The 22,915-nt window shown below is 43.8% G+C and overlaps 1 protein-coding gene across 1 annotated transcript in view; it reads right to left on the bottom strand.

Annotated features, from left to right (window-relative positions):
• Positions 1-22,915, bottom strand: part of ANO3 (anoctamin 3) — a 1,942,403-nt gene that overhangs the window by 977,294 nt on the left and 942,194 nt on the right. Inside the window, exons 5-6 of the mRNA XM_085643623.1 lie at positions 14,471-14,571; positions 3,782-3,826 (exon numbers count right to left, since the gene is read on the bottom strand). Of these exons, the coding sequence (XP_085499749.1) occupies positions 3,782-3,826; positions 14,471-14,571 (146 nt within the window). The remainder of the gene's footprint in view (positions 1-3,781; positions 3,827-14,470; positions 14,572-22,915) is intronic.

The raw sequence follows: 22,915 nt of genomic DNA, 5'->3' as shown, positions 1-22,915 counted from the left end.
AAAAGTGAACAAATCTATGCCATGTGGGTGGGAGGAGGAAGAAAATTTGATAAAATTTGGGGATCTTTTTTTTATTCTGATTGATTGTTATTTAGTGGATGATGTTAAACTTTATTATTTGATCGTATTCCAGGCTGAACCTGTTTTCGTCGAATTTGAAACTATGTATGTTTGAACAGTAACTTGTTATTGTCACTAAAGTACTTCAATAAAAAAATTTTACAAAAAGAATCATTGCTACCATGATATGACAACCATAGCCTGTAGCTACCTTATTTAATGACACCCCCTCTTGGGTAAGTCAACTAACTCATGGTAAAAAATTAATGACATGCAGGGACCCTACATGCATATCAAACTTTTGATATAGCATGGTCACTATACTTGTGACATTGACGTCTATCCAGTGGGGCTCTACACAAGTCTACACATTGATAGTAGCATGGATCAGTTTCAGTGGCAACTCATTTTCGCTTTTTCGGTAGTTTGGAATGCATGTAGGGTTCCTGCATGTCATAAATGTTTTACCACGAGCTAGTTGACCTACCCAAGAGGGGGTGTCATTAAATAAGGTTGCTACAGGGGGCATTGCGCAACTGAGTGGAACTCGAATGAAGAAGACTGTACTTCCAACTCGTTTTTATTGTACCATGTATAATGTGTATTGGAACACATGGTGTAATTTGATTGAAACCATTTACTTTCTTTGATATTTGTTTCTTCTGAGAAACAATGAAAATATTTATGAATATATAATTCAGACAACGTTTTTTGTATGAAGATTGTATAATGTGTTATTTCTAGTCAACAGTGTCATAAAAGTGTGAGAATTTTCTTTAGTAGTGCACACAGTGAATTCAGGCAACTTTGCTGCTTGATTTTTTTCATATCTGTTCCGAATGTGGGACCGGCAACCCACAATTACTGTGTTAAGCCAGGTGAACCAGAATTATATTATATCTTTAATATGACTTTACCTTTTGCGGTGTGCTTCGCTATCATCATATAGTTTTTACATACCTTGAGGTGCCTGCCAAGTGGTGCAGGGATGAACTGATTCTCCCATTTCTCTATGGGCGCTTATGCTATGGCTGGTTTACGGCCGCAGTGCAAGCTCCCATAGAGACATGGTGCGGTTGCATTGTAATGCTGCAGCCGGGACTGCCAACTAGAGGTCAGTAGGTCCCGATTCCACAACGTGTTGGGTGGACTTGAGTCAGCCCGACATCCTAATAAGGCCCTCAATTGGGAAGAAATAGCATTAAAAGCATATTGAAGGTTTCATGAGAAGAAATGTGGTAAACTACTTAATGTATAAGTGGGTGAGAACTCTGTCACATGTAAGAGGGCCTCTGAAAACATCAACAAATGCTTGCGATACTCAAAATCTGTTTAAGAGCACAGGAGAGTCTCTGAGTGTCCAAGACAATGCCTTTTAAAGCAGGCTAAGTTAGGTGGCTGGCAGTGCCACTTACCAGGTGAACACAACACTGATTATTTGGTTTAAATTTTGAGTAAATTATTAAGCATTGATCATTTTTCTCTTAATGAGTGCATACATAGCTGCTACTGTCATTTAGTTGTTAAAGCAGGCTAAGCATTCTAGATTATTCAAACTATGATGCAGGGGTCAAACAGGCCAGTATTTGATATAAAAAATTAAACATGCACATCTAGTATGTTTGATATTTAAATCATCCCCTCACAAATCCACTGAGCACACAAACATTGTATAAATTAACAAAAGATGTTAATACGCATTTTTAGGCACTCACAGTTCAGGATGGGTCTCATGCATTGAACGCTCTCCAAGGCATATACATTGTAAACTGTGCTTGCTCAGTGCTGCTCATGCGTTCAATCACAGAATGATGAAAGTCTGATTGGACTTGCCATGAATCAAGCCTGTTGCCACAGGCATAGCCCCATACCCCAGTATTAGATGCATTGGTGTACTGAACCAGCAGAATCTGCATAAATGCAATATTGTTCTTGAATCTCTATCAATGTATCAAAAGTAAATATGAGAATTCAGACATTCTCGCTGATACAGAAGAAAATACACTAATATCTAATGACATTATCAGCAATAAAAAAAAATGTAAGCAAGAATTTTCATTCTGATAAATGAGAAATACCTAGGAATTTCATGTTCATAACATTGACAAATTTTGAAAATATTTTGAAAACAATAAACATAATAAAAGAGTAGCAGGGATGAAACTGGCGATTCAAAGACCTGGGGCAAGATTACATATTTTACATTGGTGAGTGGACAATTTTGTACTGGTGACCACATAACTGACAGACAAGGGTAAATATAAATTTCATGTGGTATAAATGTTTTTTTTGTTGCACTAATGTCTCATGCCCATTTACACTAGTATGCCAGAGCAAATTCTTAAGAGCTGGGTCATAAGTTCAAAATTGCTTCTCACTGGTGCAATGCATGAAATCCAGCTCCAATCATTAGCATTCTAGGCAGTCATAGATTAGATGTCTCTAGAGACAGGAAGAGCATGGAGAAGAAAGCAGGCAGGGGTCCAATTAGAAGATGCCTCGTAATGCTTACCTATCCCTCCACCAACTCTCTCCTTGAACCCTCCACCCGCTTGCATGCGGAAATTAAAATGAACATGCTAACTACAGAAAAGAAATTACTAACATTAGCTGCTACATTTTTTGGCAAGCATACTGTAAGCAGAATCTGGATTGTCCTTCTGTAAATCACATTTTCCTTGAAATGCTTTAGATTTAAGCAGTTACCAAAACGAAAAATAAAAATAAAACGAAGCTGTCACTTATTCTCCAAGGACGGAAGCAAAAGTCCATCTGGGAGCATTTGCATTTTAAAGTTACACAGCTCAGCCAAAATGGTTGTGTTACTTCAATTCAAGCTATAAACTTACAGTAGTGCATTCTAGGCTCTATGACCAGGAGCAAGCAGAAGCATAACAAGGTAAAGGAGAAAAGCAGTTGAAAATTTATATATGTGTAAATGATCGAACAGGCGTTCTGCATAAAGGGCCAGCTAACATATATTGTTATCAGTGCAGGGACGTTTTACACCGGGAATTTAGCATTGGGAGTTGCATCAAACACCCAATGACCTGTGCAAAACTATTGCTGCACACGTGCCCGGCTCCTGTGCAAATTTGTGTGATCTGGCCATCAATCACTTATTTAAAATTGATGATTGATTTAACAAAGGTTTCCTAAACGTAGCAATAAAATATGTTTCTGATCTCATATTTCGGCCAGTATAAAGTACTAAATATTTGTGTCAAAATGTTTTGACACAACTAGCAACATTGTACGTGTTAATGAAAATATTTCATATATTAAAATCGAGTTCTACATGTATTTGTTCTCTCTTGGTAAAAACCGTAGCTTTCCAATTCCATATTGCCACAAATAAAGGAGGATGCCAGTGTATATCATGTGAACTTTAAAAATCTAAGGATGAGGCCTTTCAGTAGCAAAGGCTTGAATCCAGTTACAGACCCAAATACATGTTTGAAAATAATATATGTACAATGCCTATTTATTAGTGTGTTACTGTGAACTCTGTTTGAAATAGCGATATGTGCACCAATGCAATTATGACCCAAAGGTATCACAATTTACACATTCCTAGAATCCCAATTCGTGTGACAATGAAGTGTGATTCGTTTATTTGAGTTGTGGGACTTATTTGTCATATAAATGTACAACTGCTATTGTGGATTGCTTGCAGGATGGGTTATCTGGCAAAATTAGAAACTGTGCATCACCCACCAACCTGCCCATCGATTTGCTCCTCCGGTCAGAGTAATAACATTTTTTCCTGTAAAAATAGTAGAGGTTAGCTGAAAACATTGCTTTGCAAAAGTAGAATCATCGAGGACGGCTGCCATAGTGCTAGGACTTTGGCAAACGTTCACATTTATGCTTGCATGGTTTTTGGAAATACACTATGTGCCAGTATCAAATACTTTAAGGTGAATAATAATAGTTCACCGGGCTATAGTAAAATGGCAAATTCATGCAGTTATGCTATCTGATACAATACAGGGTTTGACAGAAGCAAAGCGCAAAACCTTCCACGCACAAAAAGCTGTAGTGGCCTTATGGGATTAGATTTATATTAATAAATCCCTGAGTAGCAATCGGTCGGTTTGTTTCTCATAGTCTTCAAGCAATTGGATTTGTAAAGCACAGTGTTCCTTATCTCTTCTGAATCATAGCACATGAAGGGAAGAGGTACGATTTGTATGTTTATTAAAACTGATGGCTTGATTCACAAAGGGCCATTGCACTCGTGCTGTAAGTCTTGCGGTCGGGGCTGGATCGCTGTACTGCAGTTACAAATTGTGGGGCCTCAGCACTCGTGACCGAGGCCCCGTGGTTGTGGCTGGACCTCTGCACTGCAGTTACACATAGAGGGGCCTAAGCACTCGTAACGGAGACCCCGAGTTTATGGCTAGACCCCTGTACTGCAGTTACACATTGCGGGGCCTCAGCCCTCGTGACAGAGGCCCCGCGGTCGTGGCTGGACCTCTGCACTGCAGTTACACATAGAGGGGCCTCAGCACTCGCGACAGAGGCCCCGAGCTCATGGCTAGACCTCTGTACTGCAGTTACACATTGCGGAGCCTCAGCACTCGTGACAGAGGCCCCGTGGTCGTGGCTGGACCTCTGCACTGCAGTTACACATTGTGGAGCCTCAGCACTCGTGAACGAGGCCCCGCGGTCGTGGCTTGACCTCTGCACTGCAGTTACACATTGCAGAGCCTCAGCACTCGTGAACGAGGCCCCGCGGTCGTGGCTTGACCTCTGCACTGCAGTTACACATTGAGGGGCCTCAGCACTCGTAACAGAGGCCCCGAGCTCATGGCTAGACCTCTGTACTGCAGTTACACATTGAGGGGCCTCAGCACTCGTAACAGAGCCCCGAGGTCATGGCTAGACCTCTGTACTGCAGTTACACATTGCGGAACCTCAGCACTCGTGACAGAGGCCCCGCGGTCGTGGCTGGACCTCTGCACTGCAGTTACACATTGCGGAGCCTCAGCACTCGTGAACGAGGCCCCGCGGTCGTGGCTTGACCTCTGCACTGCAGTTACACATTGAGGGGCCTCAGCACTCGTAACAGAGACCCCGAGCTCATGGCTAGACCTCTGTACTGCAGTTACACATTGAGGGGCCTCAGCACTCGTTACAGAGGCCCGAGCTCATGGCTAGACCTCTGTACTGCAGTTACACATTGCGGGGCCTCAGCACTCGTGACAGAGGCCCCGTGGTTGTGGCTGGACCTCTGCACTGCAATTACACATTGAGGGGCCTCAGCACTCGTGACAGAGGCCCCGTGGTTGTGGCTGGACCTCTGCACTGCAGTTACACATTGAGGGGCCTCAGCACTCGTAACAGAGGTTCTGAGCTCATGGCTAGACCTCTGTACTGCAGTTACACATTGCGGGGCCTCAGCACTTGTGACAGAGGCCCCGCGGTCGTGGCTGGACCTCTGCACTGCAGTTAGACATTGAGGGGCCTCAGCACTCGTAACGGAGGTCCCGAGCTCATGGCTAGACCTCTGTACTGCAGTTACACATTGCGGAGCCTCAGCACTCGTGACAGAGGCCCCGTGGTCGTGGCTGGACCTCTGCACTGCAGTTACACATTGAGGGGCCTCAGCACTCGTAACAGAGGCCCTGAGCTCATGGCTAGACCTCTGTACTGCAGTTACACATTGCGGGGCCTCAGCGCTTGTGACAGAGGCCCCCCGGTCGTGGCTGGACCTCTGCACTGCAGTTACACATTGAGGGGCCTCAGTACTCATAACGGAGGCCCCGAGCTCATGGCTAGACCTCTGTACTGCAGTTACACATTGCGGGGCCTCAGCCCTCGTGACAGTGGCCCCCCGGTCGTGGCTGGACCTCTGTACTGCAGTTACACATTGAGGGGCCTCCGCACTCGTAACGGAGGCCCCGAGCTCATGGCTAGACCTCTGTACTGCAGTTACACATTGCGGGGCCTCAGCGCTTGTGACAGAGGCCCCCCGGTCGTGGCTGGACCTCTGCACTGCAGTTACACATTGAGGGGCCTCAGCACTCATAACGGAGGCCCCGAGCTCATGGCTAGACCTCTGTACTGCAGTTACACATTGCGGGGCCTCAGCCCTCGTGACAGAGGCCCCGCGGTCGTGGCTGGACCTCTGCACTGCAGTTACACATTGCGAGGCCTCAGCATTCGTGATGGAGGCTTGCGGTCGTGGCTGAACCTATGTACTGCAGTTACCCATTGCGGGCCCCCGCCATGACTGCAGGTTCCCTAGCTACAGCAGCGGGCCTCCGTTACAAGTGCAGAGGCCATTTGTGAATTGGCCCCTGAGTGTTGAAGTTTTTGACTAATCAATTAAAAAACAGGGAGAGAAACAATATTGCCTTCCTGTATACTCTGGAAGTCTTCGTTTGCACTCAGATGTGGCCCTCATGTTCAATGTACAACAGGACATCAGCTGTACCTCATCAATGAACCTCATTATGGCTTGTACCATCCTGGGACTGCTTATTTTACCTTCTTGAAAGATCTGGCCTTGCTGCTCAGGCTAGCAAATTCCTACGGGGTTGGTTCAAGTCTGGTTAAACATGACTGGTCTCTGTCTGGGGTGAAACAATGAGCAAAAGACATTACAGACTAGACTGCATCTTCAAACTATTGCCAGTGTCAGTCTTTCAATCATTCCACACACAATATCTTTGTGTTTTATTTGAATGCTGTAACAGCAAAGGGCATAACAAGAAATGCGTCCATGCTCAATGTGCCACAGGACTGAAGCTTCACCTCACAAGGTTGACACTGGTCTGAAGTTGCCTGTGTTCACTTTTAGAGGACACATGGCCTGACAGTAGGAACTTGACTGTTCGTTTCAGTACAGAGGTCTGATATTCATATAGCGGGCCCTTGTCTCGAGTGACATAGCTGGCAAAAAACTGATGGACTCTCATGCATCCGAATCATTGCAGCTGACTGAGAGAGTTACAAACATTTCCCCCATTGTCTTCGTGTTTCAGTAATAGAGTTGTGACAGCATTTACTTTAGCCTACTGTCAAGGCGGGGTGGAAAAGGTGAAAGATTGTTCCGAGGGTTCAATCACAGGACTTTCAATACTGCTTTAAAAAAATAAAAATATTTATATATAACCAACTTTTACTAATAGCAAAGTAACAGTATGGCCATGATGTATGTGGTCTAATGACAATTATTCTTCTGACCTGGAATCATGCATGACCCCATTGAAAAACGACAAAATAAAGAACCCAATGTATATGTTGGCAGAGAGGGAACTTTATTGCAAAAGCATCGGAGTTCCCTACCCACCAATATAATGGTCCGCCTGCCCAATTTACTTTCGGGCAGACCATAGTTTGAAGATGGGGAGACTACTCCATTTCCACAGTGTTCAAACTCCTCTAATGGCTTGATGGAGTAAAGGCCATCAGAGGTTTATCTGTATGTCTGCAAAATAATGATGGACTGGGATGTGGCCTGAATAATTGCTAGTGGCAGAGATGAATTCTAGCAGGCCATCCATTGCTTTCTTTGCATACTTTAGTGTGTCGCCCTAAATGGGATCGGTATGCTCAGAAATGCATTTGGTTCACACTGTGTCACTGGAACCAAGGAATAGCTGACCGATGAGCCCTGACTAGGGCAACACCAGTCCTGCCTTGCTTGTGTTTTGTTTCAGGGAGGATCTGACCTGGCAATTCGGGCTTGACTGTTACCATTGGGTAATGATTGATTCGCATATGGTTGGGCCCAAAATAAGGAATCGTAGTTTCCAAAATAACGATGGACTGGGATGCGGCAAGTGTAATTACCAGTGGTTGAGGTTAGGTCTGTCCATCACTTTTTTCTATACTTTAATGTAACACATGTATAAATACACCCATATGAGAAATTAACTGAATAGCTTTTTTCATGAGGAAATAAGATACAAATGACTTGGGTAGACTATAAATTTTAGAATGTTGAATGGTATTATTAGGCCACCCCATTAATGTCATTCTATGTTCCTCCTTGTTGAGAGAACATTGTAAACATTTTTTACAAAATTGATATGGGTATATCAGTGCTGCTATTTACTAATAGCACGTACAAATAATAATTATTATAATTTGTAACTCCCCCATGTTTCAGAAAAAATCAGTTAATGTCTACTGATCTCAGGCATAGTTTTATGCCCCTTTTTGTTGAAATTGTTTCCAACAACATGGTAGCAAACATGTTTATGAAAAAAAGGATTTCTCCCACCATGGTATGGCAGTATGGTGGACCATAACGGACAAATCCCGTATAGGGGTGCTTTGAACAAATTAGCAATATCCTAGGAATGCTTAAAGCGCATCGGGCACCATGGCCAATTTTTATATCAAGCACCGTGCACGGCGATGCAGGAGTCACGTAAAGTACATGGGAATAATGTCAGAGGCACCATCTTAAATACGGTGGGCCTTTCAATGCTTTTCTCACTAGTTAATTGGAGGGAAGCAGGATATTTCTAGAGACAGGTACTGTTGGGGTTTACCATCGGAATCCCAGGGATTAACTTACTTCTAAATTATGTGGGATAACCAGTGGACAAGGCGTAGGCTAGTTTTTAGTGAATACCCCATTACCACTGCCCTCTAATGAGGGGCCAATTCACAAAGGTAATCTGAGACAAAAGTCTAACTTTATGACTTTTGGTATTCACAGAGATCATTTACGAGTCGTACCTTTACGTCCGCAGTCAGGCCGGAATCTTAGCACTCGGTGCGTGCTCTCCGCACCCAGGCCGTACTCTCCGGCTCGGGCCATACTCTCCGGCTCGGGCCATACTCTCCGGCTCGAACCGTATGAAGTGTAATGAATTGTCCAGAATGCAATTTTCACAAAAGGGATCATTAGGAATGTGTGATAAATAGTAGAGGAGGTCATGAATATCAGTTTTGCCAGGGAAAAGGGTGTGGCCAGACACTACATCATATCCCAGAAAACTTCTTTGCATCATGGTACAATTTGCACACCCTTCTGTGTTGACTGTAGTATACTACAGTCAACACTGAGGGGAATGCAAATTGTGCACTGAGTGTACCATGATACCCCTTTACTACTCAGCTACTGCAAGAAACTGAACACCTGGTTATTCAACTAGGAGCTCCACCTAATCTAGATTCCTGCTTCAGCGCCTGGATATCCGCCTGGATTGCCTAACGGATGATAAAATGCATCATAAAAATCAACCTAACATTTCCTGTGTTTATACTAACTCTTTATCAATGCAAAACATGCAGCTTTTGTCATTGTATAGATCCAGCTATGCAATTCTTCCCAGCTAGATTTTATGATAATTGATGTAAAGTCTGGAAATACTGAGTTGTTCCTGAAGTTTAAAAACGTATTTCTATTCTCTGGCTTAAAATTCTCTTAAAATCAACGTGTGAGGAGAATGCAGGGCTTGGAGTAGACCGGGCCCGTGCTAAGAGGTACCTTAGAGTCACATTTGCCTCTGTTCTTCCACCAAACCCCCTCCTCCAAAAACAAAAAAACAAAAAGTTTGCTAAGCCGCGTGTCATGTCCTGGGGTGTTTCTCACCACTTAATGAACATCGGCTCTACAAAACCTCCAAAGACTCTTTGTAATAGTTTTCCTGCTACTGTGTGATACCAGCTCCTCGTCGGGTGACCGTGTGAACTGAGCCAATATAGGGAGAAATCTTTTAATGTGAAATTGGACTTTTGATATGTGACTTACAGAAACTGAGCTTTCAGTAGTCTAGAGGGAAAAATACTATTCATACCCGTTCCTAATATGGGCTATGGTAGCAGGTGGGTTCCACCAGCAATCACTTTTGGGGACTGGTAATTATTTTCCTCAACAGACTTTGAACCGGAGCAAGAGCAAAAAAACATAAAATGGGGAAAGAAGGTGGAAGAGAAAGATGGAGATGTGGGGATGAAAAAAATCTGCAAGAGTGAGATAAAGAGACAGGGCATATCTAGTAGTGGATTAAAGAGGCATGAGGTGAAATCAGTACTGTGAAGCCTCACTATTTAGCGTGTGCCGCAGGCTTCTGAGCAAAACTACAAGCCCGGAGCTCATTCCTGAAACAAATGAAACACTGACTCATATTCATGAATACTCAGTGAGAATGGGAGTTCATGAAACTGTATGAGTGTCATGATTTTATTCAAGCAGCTACATTAGGATACATTGGACCTGTAGCTAATTAAGGGCGATACTTAAGAAATGAAAAGCTAGGCAACTTCCCACAAACTTACTTCATACTAGTCAGGGTGTGAGGCGCAGACTAGGTTTACAACTAAATTACTTAATTTACAATCTTGAGTGGGCACTGGCCATTTCCTTCACCATACTCATGCCAATATTTATGTCACATATAGCCTTTTGTCAATTTGCATCATGCGCTACTCAGCATGGTATAGTGAATTGGCTAACTCCCACCACCAGAGAGTACAGACAGAGACAGGACCAGCCATGACCTGTCCTTACAGCTAGAGGGGCCATGTCCAACCTTTTTCCCCCCAAAAGGAAGAGTGTCTGTCATGCTTAACAAGGGTAGGACTGACAGATACTCTTCTTCTTCAGGACAGGCAGCCAGGAGCTGTACTTGCAGTAAATGCGCAGGCGCCTGCCTGCCTGAACTAAACTTTGCTAAACTGAGGATTTCACAACCCTGTGGTCATGGCCTCCTTAGCATGGCTAGAGTACTCCCCCCTTGGGCCTGGGAGCTTCAGTTTGAAGCCCTGAAGGGCCCAGGGCTAGTGTCAATCAGTGACACCTCATCATGAAGTGGGGTGGGGTCAGCATTCTCACTGAATCCACCCTACTCTGTGACGAATTAGGACTACTGTCAGCTAATGAGGGAAGGCATCCTGGGACATCCAAGGATTCCCTTCCGGAGAATTGCCGTGAAGGGAACATTCATGTTTTTTGATGTTTGGTGTGTTCGGTATCTATGAATGTATGTGTATTTATGAGTGAGTGTTGTGAATGGGTGTGTGTGTGCACAGGGGTGAGTGTGTAGTGTGCACGTGTGGCCCCCAACCCCTTCCCTTTAAAAATTACCAGCCACCACTGGACAAGACGCACTTGACCCCTGACAGTGTGGGACGGAGACTAAAACGTAGTAAAAGAGGATGGGCTGCTAGTTCGCAAAAAGCTTTTCACTAACTGGAAAAAGGAAACAGCATAGTTCCTGTCATGAATTAATCTACCTCTGATGAATATTATTTTCAAATCCTGAATATCCTTTTTTGTTGCAATAATTGCAGATATTTACCAAACGTTTTTCTCCATCGGCATATGCAGTCGTCTCAGATACTATCAACACACTCCCTTTCGAAATGATGACAGTTATCTCCAAATGGGTTATGGACCAATGGTTATAATGTACTATGGGATCCATTGGTGTGCAAGACATTTTTCCAAGATGGTTGGGCAAGCTAGCTACGTCTAGACTGAGACAGGTACGATCATCACATATGTTTCTTTTATTAGCACATTTGGTTATAAAAATGAACCATTTTATAAATGCAGGAAGATAGATAGATAGATAGATAGATAGATAGATAGATAGATAGATAGATAGATAGATAGATAGATAGAAGACAGGTAGATACACAGACAGGATAGTTAGACAGACAGACAGACAGGCAGGCAGGCAGGCAGGCAGGCAGACAGACAGACAGACAGACAGACAGACAGACAGACAGACAGATAGATAGATAGATAGATAGATAGATAGAAGACAGGATAGTTAGACAGGCAGGCAGGCAGGCAGGCAGGCAGGCAGGCAGGCAGGCAGGCAGGCAGGCAGACAGACAGACAGACAGACAGACAGACAGACAGACAGACAGACGGACGGACGGACGGACGGACGGACGGACGGACGGACGGACGGACGGACGGACGGACGGACGGACGGACGGACGGACGGACGGATAGATAGATAGATAGATAGATAGATAGATAGATAGATAGATAGATAGATAGATAGAGATTAGACAGACAGGTAGATAAACAGACAGGATAGTTAGATAGACAGACAGACAGACAGACAGACAGACAGACAGACAGACAGACAGACAGACAGACAGACAGACAGACAGACAGACAGATAGATAGATAGATAGATAGATAGATAGATAGATAGATAGATAGATAGATAGATAGATAGATAGATAGATAGATAGATAAATAGATAGATAGATAGATAGATAGATAGATAAATAGATAGATAGATAGATAGATAGATAGATAGATAGATAGATAGATAGATAGATAGATAGATAGATAGATAGATAGATAGATAGATAGATAGATAGATAGATAGATAGATAGATAGATATTAGACAGACAGGTAGATAAACAGACAGGATAGTTAGATAGATAGACAGACAGACAGACAGACAGACAGACAGACAGACAGGCAGGCAGGCAGGCAGGCGGGCGGGCGGGCGGGCGGACAGACAGACAGACAGACAGACAGACAGACAGACAGACAGACAGACAGACAGACAGACAGACAGACAGACAGACAGATAGATAGATAGATAGATAGATAGATAGATAGATAGATAGATAGATAGATAGATAGATAGATAGATAGATAGATAGATAGATAGATAGATAGATAGATAGATAGACAGATAGATAGAGAACACAACTTCAATCACCAATAGAATAGTTAAAGGTCAATATAAGCACGGCATATTAGAGCACTAAGCTAGACAAGCAGGACATATTAAATTGGTTTATAATTAGTTTAGTCCTCATTTAACATACACACTAGGATGCCATACAGGAGTGCAGTTATAAATGCTGTGAAATAGTAGTAGTAAGATAAATGAAGGTCACTCCAAAAAGCATTTATAACAGCATTAGGAGCAAACAGAAGCTGATAAAGCTGGAATGTGTTCTGTGCACACATCTGCTAGAAAGGGTCCTATTAACACAACCAGGCTTTAAACACAAAGGCATAACAAAAGTACCAACGGAGTAAAAACAAAGATACTGTCACTAAAAGGAACTAGCTTGTGTGAAAGAGCAAAAGGCAGTTACTCAAAGTGAGGTTAGCCAGGGGCTGAAGTAGGCGGACCCTTTACCCAAAGCTGTATGCTGTAGTTGGTGGACTCAAAATGTGAATGGCAAAACAAAAGATCAATAGATGACTAGAGCTGGCTGAAAGCCCCCTTAAAGTAACTAAACTATACATATTATTTAAGCCAAACCAAAAGTTCGTCGCTAGTGCCGGACCTAAAAAGGCTAACTTGCTTCATAATCTTTTAATACACTTCGCAGCAGGAGAGTGTACCGCAGATGGATTAATAGGTTTCACTCAGAATGTTCTTCAACTCTACTCGCACAGTGACGTTTTCTTGTGGGGGCTGTCAAAAGGCATAGTGCAGCTACCTTCCCAATATTTATGAACTCGGGGACAGATTTATGAGCCCCTTGCGCCTCATTTACGCCGTCGTTGCATCACTTTTGTGACGCAGCGGCGGCGCAAATCCTGCGCCATGCTGCGGGGTATTTACAACGTGACGCATCTGGCAGATGTGTCACGTTGTAAAGCCCTGCGCCACATGTAGGCGTTCTGGAGCAGGGGGGGGGCGTTCCAGTGCAGGATCACCTCCTAAAAGAGGCTGAGTGAAATCTACAAGATTTCCCTCAGTCACTTTTGAGCCCATGCTGTGTCAAAACCCTGCGCCTGCTTAAGGCAGGCGTAAGGATTGACGCAGCATGTAAGGGATAGGGCACCCCCGAGCCTTGCTGGAGCTGCATCGCGCTTGCGACGCAACTCCAGCAAATGCGCCGCCTTTCCGACAGGAGATGCGTCACGCATCTGCCCATTCGAGTGCCACGGTGCGCCGCATTGTAAATGCGGCGCATCAATGGTGGCGCACGGGTGGGCAGATGCGTCGCAACTCTTCTGGCGCATCTCTGCTGATTAGCAGAGATGCACCAGACGTCATAAATCTGCCCCCCTGTGTTTAAATCTTATTATTGAACTTTTACCATTGAAAGTAACTGTCAGGACATTATCACTCATTTACCTTACATCTCAACAAGTATTTTATGCCTATTTAGCATATATAGTATGCTGATACTCATGCACTCTAAATCCACTCTATATCATTTACATTTGTATTTCTGGTTTAAGTTGAAAAGATAACTAGGGAAGTCAGTGCTCTACACAAACGTGCAATTCAGTGGAATAAAATTCAGTGTTTCCAATTAAGTTTGCATAATCCCCCCTATTAATAATGGAACAGGTTAACATGTTTTTAAAACGAGACTAATGGCATGTGAAGTCAATAATGTGGAAAGAATACATACAGCATGATATACAGCAATATGGAAAAAACTACTGCATTACTCATGTCATTGTAGTTATATTTTAAAGAAGGTTAAATACTATACCTGAAAGGCATTCTTATGTTTAGTCTCTCTGCATATTTGCACAATGTTTCCCATGGACAATGGATTTTAACAAACATGATGTCGCTGTTGGTAAGTGCTGGCTAAACAGGAAAAGGAAAAAAGAGGAACTGTGAGACTATTACTTACTCTTAGTACCTATTCAATTTCCGTTACATTTAGCCATCAGTAATACAGTATATTATGTATGTGCCTACAGTATTGGAAAAAGAAAGATATCGCATTATCATTGGGATGTTTGGTGTTCAAATACAATGTGCTGTCATTTCACAGTAGATTCATGACATACTTAAGGGGTTTAAGCAAATAATTTTTTAGCAAAGAAATGAGCATCTCATGCTCGCAAATATATGTACAATTTTGTCATTAGATTTTTGTAGTCTCTACACTGCTGGAAAACTATTCCAGTGCTTAAATTCTTCTTTTGGGATTGGATTGGCACATTTCTAATGCATTTGGGTAGACCTTCACTGCTCCCATGTGGTCAGGAACCTCTCATGTTTTTCCACAGGGCAATTTTTGCAAATTAGTTACAAACTGAGATGTCGAGATGGCTAAAAAAAATTCTCAGCCCTTTTCCGGTCAATCACATTTAATAAAAATGTGATTGACAGGATTCGTGATTTTTTGACTTGTGATTTTAATAAGCTGAAATATACTAAAATGTTAACCCTAGCATGCTCTGCTGTAAACTTTTTGGAACTCATATCTCAAAAACTGCTGAATGATGTACACCAAACCAAAAAAGCATGATTTCTGGATAAAGTTCTACGTTCATGCCAAGCATCTATTCAACTCTATTTGCTCTGGATGCAAGCAAATGTCCAGTGGGACCTGTAATGGAAAATACTTAAATTTCACTCCCCCATTAACCTTATCCCCTAAACGGATCAGCACAAAAATTGGTATGCAGAACCTTAACTGACTAAGCTAGTAGACTCCCAAATTTCTTGTAAATCTGCCCATGGTGTCAAACGTTTTTGGAAAGTGAAGCTGAACCATACTTAGAGAAACCACCACTGTGTATTTAAAATATGTATATATCCTGAAGGAAGAATACAGGCAACCTAATGACACAAATTGCGCTGAGCAAATTGACAAGAAGTCTACGACCCAGTCAAAGAATATTGTGGTAAATAAGAGGGGTAGAAAGATCAAAGTTTCATAGATTGTGAGAAGTATCAGTTCCTTAACTGCACCCAATCTAAAATACCCATCCTCTATTTCATGGGTATCGCAAACATTTTCCCAGGAGCCAAAAAGTTAATATGTTGTATGATCGAGGGCGGCACTGATGCCAGCATAGTGGCAGTCAGGGGCTTGGGAAGTGTAAGGTGGGTGTAGGGGAGTGACATGTAAATCTAGTGGTTGAATTGAACCTGGAAGCAATTCCAGCTTCCGCACTTGACTACACTGTGCGATCCTGGGCAATTGTTCTATTTTACTTTGCGTATTGCCATTATTGTCCCGGGGAATGGAGGCGGGGGAATGGGGAGGCTGGGGCATAAATTTTTGTTTCTAATTTAATGTCTGAAAACTGTCACATTAAAAAAAACAAATCACAATGCACTTTTATAATTTCATAATCATTTTGAAGGGACCTCATCATATTTGTACACATTTGTTGCAAAATAAGTTTAAGAATACTTTAATTTTTAAAGAAAAGGGGTGCACTACAGCTTCTGTGCTTCTTTGTTTTTTAATTCAGTTCATTTGTAAATTAATGCTTCTCATTTATTTAATATCTTCATGAGCATAGTGCTTTGTAAAGTAAAAAGCAGCCTAGTGTTGCTGTTCAACCAGGAGCCGCATGTAAAGGTCAGGTGGGCCACATGTGGCACCCGGGCCATACTTTGAGTATCAATGCTCTATTTGATTCCCAAAAAGGAATACGAATCAAACTAATTCATATGGAAGAACCATAGAATCATCAATAGGTAGACTATTATAAAATACATCCAGATATATTGACAACTTCCTGAGACCTTTTGTAATCTCGCTACATATATTATATAAAGAATAGCATAGACTTGCTTGAAGTAAAAGAAGGTGCACACTGGTAGGATGATTTCACAGTTTTAATCTTGGATACAAGTAATTTGTACATCTACATTCATAAGAGCAAGATCAGTAACATTGTTGATACATATTGAAATGATTGTAGATATGATTCAATTGTGAACACACAATTTTTATTTTGTTGATATTCAAGATTACAGAAGGACCCAGGGCACTGCGTTGGGGACTTGTTTTACCCACACCTACAATAACATGTTTATAGGCTGGTGGGAGGAGCGGGTTGCCAATATCACTCAGTCCTATAATGACCACGTAATACTTTTGGATAGATATATTGGCGATCTATTTGTAATATGCAGGGGAACTGAAAGTTCTGCAACAAAATGTGTACATATTTTTTGAAAAAATGATCTCCAACTTAGATTGTTTTGCACTGCAGGTGAAAATCACAGGTAATAATCTAGAAACTAAATTATATCTCAAGATGACCAAAGGTAAGAGCATTCTGCATGCCCATATTGCACATCCTAGAGATCAGGGGCCTCATGTAGGTAAATACATTTTACCGTTTCTTAAATACCGAGCCGTACCGAATCGGTAAATTAGAATCGGTAAGTTATATGTAGGTAAAAATTCGGTAACAGTTACCGATTCGGTAACATTCGGTAATCACGAATCGGAATTCACCGAATCGGTAAATACCGAGGTGGTATTTACCGAATCGGAAAATACCGAGGTGGTATTTACCGAATCGGAAAATACCGAGGTGGTATTTACCGAATCGGAAAATACCGAATCGGTATGTACGGAACCGTTAAGTAAAATCACATGACTTGACGAAACAGCTAATCCCGTGCAACCACAGCCCACCCAACCAGGAAGTGGCCACACCCAGGCAGGTGTACATAATTAGCCGACCCTGGAGAGGCTTGGAGTGCAGAGGAGAGGCAGGGAGCCGGTGCCTGTGCGAGCGGGAAAACGAACATCATGTCCAGCCAGAGAACACAGAGAGACGGAGGGGAAAGGAGGAGGAAGCTGAAATTTAGCCCCAAGGAACTCCAGGTGCTGGTGGAGGAGGTGGTGAAGCAGCACCAGAAGCTGTTTGGAAGGCAATCCCTGCAAGTGCCTGAGGCTGAAAAGCGCAACATATGGCTGGCCATCCAGGCCCATGTGAATGCCGTGGGAGTGACCCACAGGGACATAGAGGTCCTAAAGAAGCGCTGGTATGACCTGAGGATTGTAACCAAGAGGAAGATGGGCGACATCCAGAAGGAGGCCAGCCAGACTGGAGGTGGAACCAACAGGGCACCTGCCCTCACCGAACTGGAGGAGCTGGTGGGGGCCACAATCGAGCAAGAGAGCGTCGTGGGTCTTGGGGACGCCGACAGCTCTGCCAGAGCCGCCACACAACAAGGTAAGACGAAAGCACAGCAATGTAGCACCCCCTATCCCTATCCCACATCCCCCAATGTGAAACGAGAATCACACTGCAGTCCACACGTGTCAGTGCAGACAGGCAATGCATTCCGGGAGATGTAGTCAGGGAAACACCAACCATGACGTAAATGTTACAGGGCAACAAGGCATGTCACGCACTCGAGGCACAAGGAGACAGAGGACATTTTGGAATGTGAAATTATGTATTGTGACGCTTTCAATGCAGCCCTTCGGGGACACTGAGCCAATGTTGTATTTCTGTCCACAGATGTGACATCATGCAGGACAGGGCATGCTGCAGGAGAGACGGCACACCGGCCACAAATATCACCTCTAGCCAGCACAAGTTCAGACCAGGGAGCAGGCCCACTGGCAGCCGCACCACCAACACAGGCAGCCTCGCCGCAGCCAGAGCCAGCATCACCTCACCCAGAGCCAGCATCACCTCACCCAGAGCCAGCATCACCTCACCCAGAGCCAGCATCGCCACTCATGTTCGAATCACCGGCCACATCTCCGCTTGCAGGTGTGGGAATGAGGAGGCGTCCAGCAGCCAGGCTACGAGCCTTAGACACCTCGTCAGACGACAGCATGGGCCCTGAAGAACTCTCCAGGCCCCAGGAAGGGAGCCATGCCACTGTGCCCCACACCTCACAGGCAGCACAGACGGGAGCAAGAGGGCGCCGCAGGTCGCGTGTCCAGAGTCCACCAGCACCCATTGACGGCCATGGTGTCTTCTTGGGTCTCGAGGGCCAAATGTTGAAGCAACAGCGCCTGCAAACAAAGGCAGTCATGACAGTCCAGAGGCACATGCGGGTGATGAAAACTACATTACTCAACATGGACACTAACATCAGCGGCATGGCTGCGGGCATTCGGGACATGTCCCAGTCAGTCCAGCAGTTGTGCAGCAAATTGGATGCTGACATCGAGGCACGGCGCCGGGAACGGCAGAGAAGGGACACTACCAACAGGGCACTCAACCGTCTGGCAACTGCGACTTCTCTACTGTGCCGGCGCTCTGTGACGATGCAGGAGGGCCTAACACACTGCTGCAGCGACCTGTCTCGGGGGATGGTGCAGGTGACAAGTGCACTAGGGGTGCTATTGACTAGTCAGGCGTCGACAACTGCTGCAGGGGATGCTGCGGAGAGCATCGACACCAGCAGCATCACACCCCCCATCCCAGAAGCACGCAGGAGCAGCAGGCGGCTTGGGGTTGGCTCTAGTGAGGATGCACAGGCCATGCCATCCACCACTGCAGCGCGTATGCGCAAACATTGATGTGGCCCTGCTTAGCCACTTCCCAATGGGTGACGTAACCCTGGACATACTCCTTGTATAGATGTTATATTGCCAGATTGGCTTGTTCATGTGTTCATGGCGTGGTGCCACATTAAAACCACGTCATGACTAATCACAACTGGCTGTGTCCCCTTACTTACTCAGAAATAGTTGCATGTGATCTCTGCCCGTCTCTCTCTCCCATCGATTGCAGTTGGCACTCTAGCTGCGTTGCCCTGTGGCTGGCCTGACTCATCCTCGTTGTCCTCAAAATATGTTAGTTCCACATCTGTACCTTTTTTCGTGGCAAGGTTGTGCAGCATTGCACAAGTGGCAATAATCTTGCAGCAGGTGATGGGTGTGTACTGGCGTGCGCCTCCGCTCTTGTGGAGGCAGCGGAACCTGCTCTTCAGTAGTCCAAACGTGCGCTCCACCACATTGCGTGTTGTTTTGTGTGCCACGTTGTATCGTCTCTCACTCTGGGTTGCTGGGTGTAGGTAGGGAGTGAGGATGAATGACCGGCATGCATATGCACTGTCGCCTATATGAGTTGAAGGGAAACATCAGTCACATGCCTCTTTACACTATGATTTGCAGGTTGCAAGGGGCGTCACTGTTACTCACCTAGCAGGTATCCCTCTCCAAATTCTCCGGCACTCAGTCGTGTGTAGATCCCACTATTCTGGAAGATGTACGAGTCGTGGGTGCTCCCAGGAAACTTTGCAACAATATCTGTGATGATGTTCCCTGCATCACAGATCACCTGCACATTGATGGAGTGGGTGGACTTCCTGTTCCTGTAGATGTGCTCTGTGTCAGCTGGTGGACAGATTGGGATGTGTGTACCATCAATACAGCCGATGACATGGGGGAACTGTGCCATGTGATAAAAGTCAGTTTTAGTTTTCTGCAGTGCAGCCTGTGTGTTGGGGAAGCTGATGTAGTGGTGCATTCTCTGCATCATGGCATCCAGGAACTTCCTGAAGAAACGTGACAGGCAACTCTGGGATACACCACCCACCGCAGCTATCACCACCTGATAACTGCCGGATGCCAGCAGATGTAGGCTGCAGAGCACCTGCACATGTGGGGGTATGGCGTGCGCCCTTCTTATTGGCTGGTCCAGGAGTGGGTGAAGGTCCCTGATTAAGTCCATGATGGTTTCGGGGTGTAGCCTGTACCTCTCATGTATCTCTGCATCAGTCAGGTGGAATAGTGTGATGCGCTGTCTGTAGATGCGTTCCTCCCGTCGCCAAACCCTCAGTCCTGCTGCCTGTAGACGTAGGCGCCTTGCAATGACATACATAGCGGCCATGTTGTCCACGCTGTTGCATTTTGGGATTGCTAATATGCACTGTTGATGGTTACCACCTGCTTTCAATCCGTGTTAATTACCGACTCTTATTTACCGATTTTCTTGGATTTCTTAATTACCGAGTGCTCCTACATGTCATTATCATTTTTACCACTTCATATTTACCACTTCATATTTACCGATTCGTTAAGTATGTATTCGGTAACTCTGATTCGGTATTTTAGAATTCGGTAAATATGATTCGGTATTTACCGCCTCATATTTACCGAAAAGTCGTTTTTGGACTCCTACATCTCACTTGTCTGAATACCGGTCGGTAACGGCATATTTACCGAAAATCGTCCGTTACCGACCGGTATTTGGCTACCTACATGAGGCCCCAGGTGAACAGCATTCCATATGGGGATCTACTATGGGTAAAAGAAACTGCAGTTCCCCAGCATTTGAGGAAGAGTGGAAGATCCTTGACAGATGGTACAGATTCCTTGACAGAGGATACAGTCGCAAAGATATCACTTCAGCTATTCACAAGACAGAAACTTTGACTAGAACATCTCTTTAGTTCCCTGATACTTGCCTATCTACCCACACAAGACAGACCCTCACACCATATATGTAACTAGATACAGCAGCAAGACTAACAATGTTAAAAGAATATTACAGAAAAACTGGCATGTCTGGCACACTGAGGCAATTCTCTCTAAATATGTGACTGTACATTCAAAAATCATCTTAATAAAAACAAATCACTGAGAGACGTATTGAGTAGTAACATGATAATCAATACTCAAACACACAATGATATATTCAGATGACAAGGGTTCTTCAGATGTAAGAGTTGTAAGGCATGCTAGAACAGAAACAACGAAATTCCCAATAGTCAAAAATAATTTATGTTATACTTCAGTTCAGTTCATTGTGTGTATTGTTTGATTTGCCCCTGTGTCAAAATGTACATAGGAAGTACTATACATCCTGTGAGAAACTGTATATTGGAATATCTGAGAGCGATCAAAATCAAGACAAACAATACCCGTGGCAAGGCATTATTTTGTTCAACACAATTAGAATAGCTATTTGCTATGATGTTTTGGTTTTGATAGAGTAATCACCAACATAAGAGGTAGTAACAGAATACTAGAACTGTGGGGGTTTGAGTCGAAGTTTATAGTCAGATTTTAAACTCATTCCTGTGTGTTTAAACTCCGATGAAAAGTTTTCAATTAATTTTGGGTGATACCTGCACATGTGTAATAAAAATTAATATGGTGTAATCCATTTGCTAAACTGATGGTCTTTTTTTAAGTACTTTCTTTCCTTTGTAGTGTATTTGCATTAGGAGTGTCATTTGCCACTTCAGTTTCTAACTGTATGATTTTATTCTTCACACATGTGCACCAGGGTAACCACCACCACATTACTGACCATAGAGCAGGCCACCTTCCATGAAGCTTTTATTTTGGTTTTACATTAATGTTAATGTCTAAGTGGTTCTTGCATGTAGTGTATATTGACCACTACATTGGGATATAGATGACATAACCCAAAACATACGTAGTTACTCAGACGCAGGAGAGTGACTTCCAATTGTAATTATTCTTGGACATTTAGCCAGAGATAGCCCACTAGGCAAGATTTACTGGAACAAGCTTACTTTCCGTACAGATGGACTATCGCAATTACACTCACTGTATCGATAACTTCATTATCAAGGGATCGTTGCTGGAATCACCCAGAGAGGAATTAAATGTCTCAAGTACATTACTTATAAATGGACTAAATAATAAAATAATAGGGCTTGGTGGATTGAAACTTACGAAAAACCCTCCAGAGGGCACTCAAATGCAATTTAAACTTAGACCACCTTATCGAGCCCCTCCAGTATCTCCTTCGGGTAATAGAGACAGTGATGACGATTTAGGGTTCTGAAGGGTGCACTGACTGGGAGAGAGTAGTAACCCCAGAATAGGAATAAATATGGAATCTTGTATAGGCGTTGATCATCTACAGTATATAAACACCTCTGGAAATCCTGAACTGCCTATAGCATCTCCTTTGGGAGAAACAGAGGTGTTTACAACACCTATCCAAACTCAGAAGCTGGGCAATATAAAAATGATGTCGTGGAACGAGGCTGGTCTATGTCCCAAGTTTGGTGACCTTGATTGGGTTCAGTTTATTGACCAGTTTGATATTTGCCTGTTTCAGGAGACTTGGGCCCTGAAGCCTGTATATAGAGCAGGCTTCTTAAAATATTTTGTAACTGCAAACTCTACTGGAAGAGGACGCCCCTCTGGTGGCCTCTCGATATGGATACGCACCTCTCTAAACATAACACCAAGCCCTTTCAAGATGGCATCCATAGATATACA

This window comes from Triturus cristatus, chromosome 3_1 (genome assembly GCF_964204655.1).
Source record: "Triturus cristatus chromosome 3_1, aTriCri1.1, whole genome shotgun sequence".
NCBI lineage: Eukaryota > Metazoa > Chordata > Amphibia > Caudata > Salamandridae > Triturus > Triturus cristatus.
This window is presented reverse-complemented; position numbering and strand designations above follow the sequence as displayed.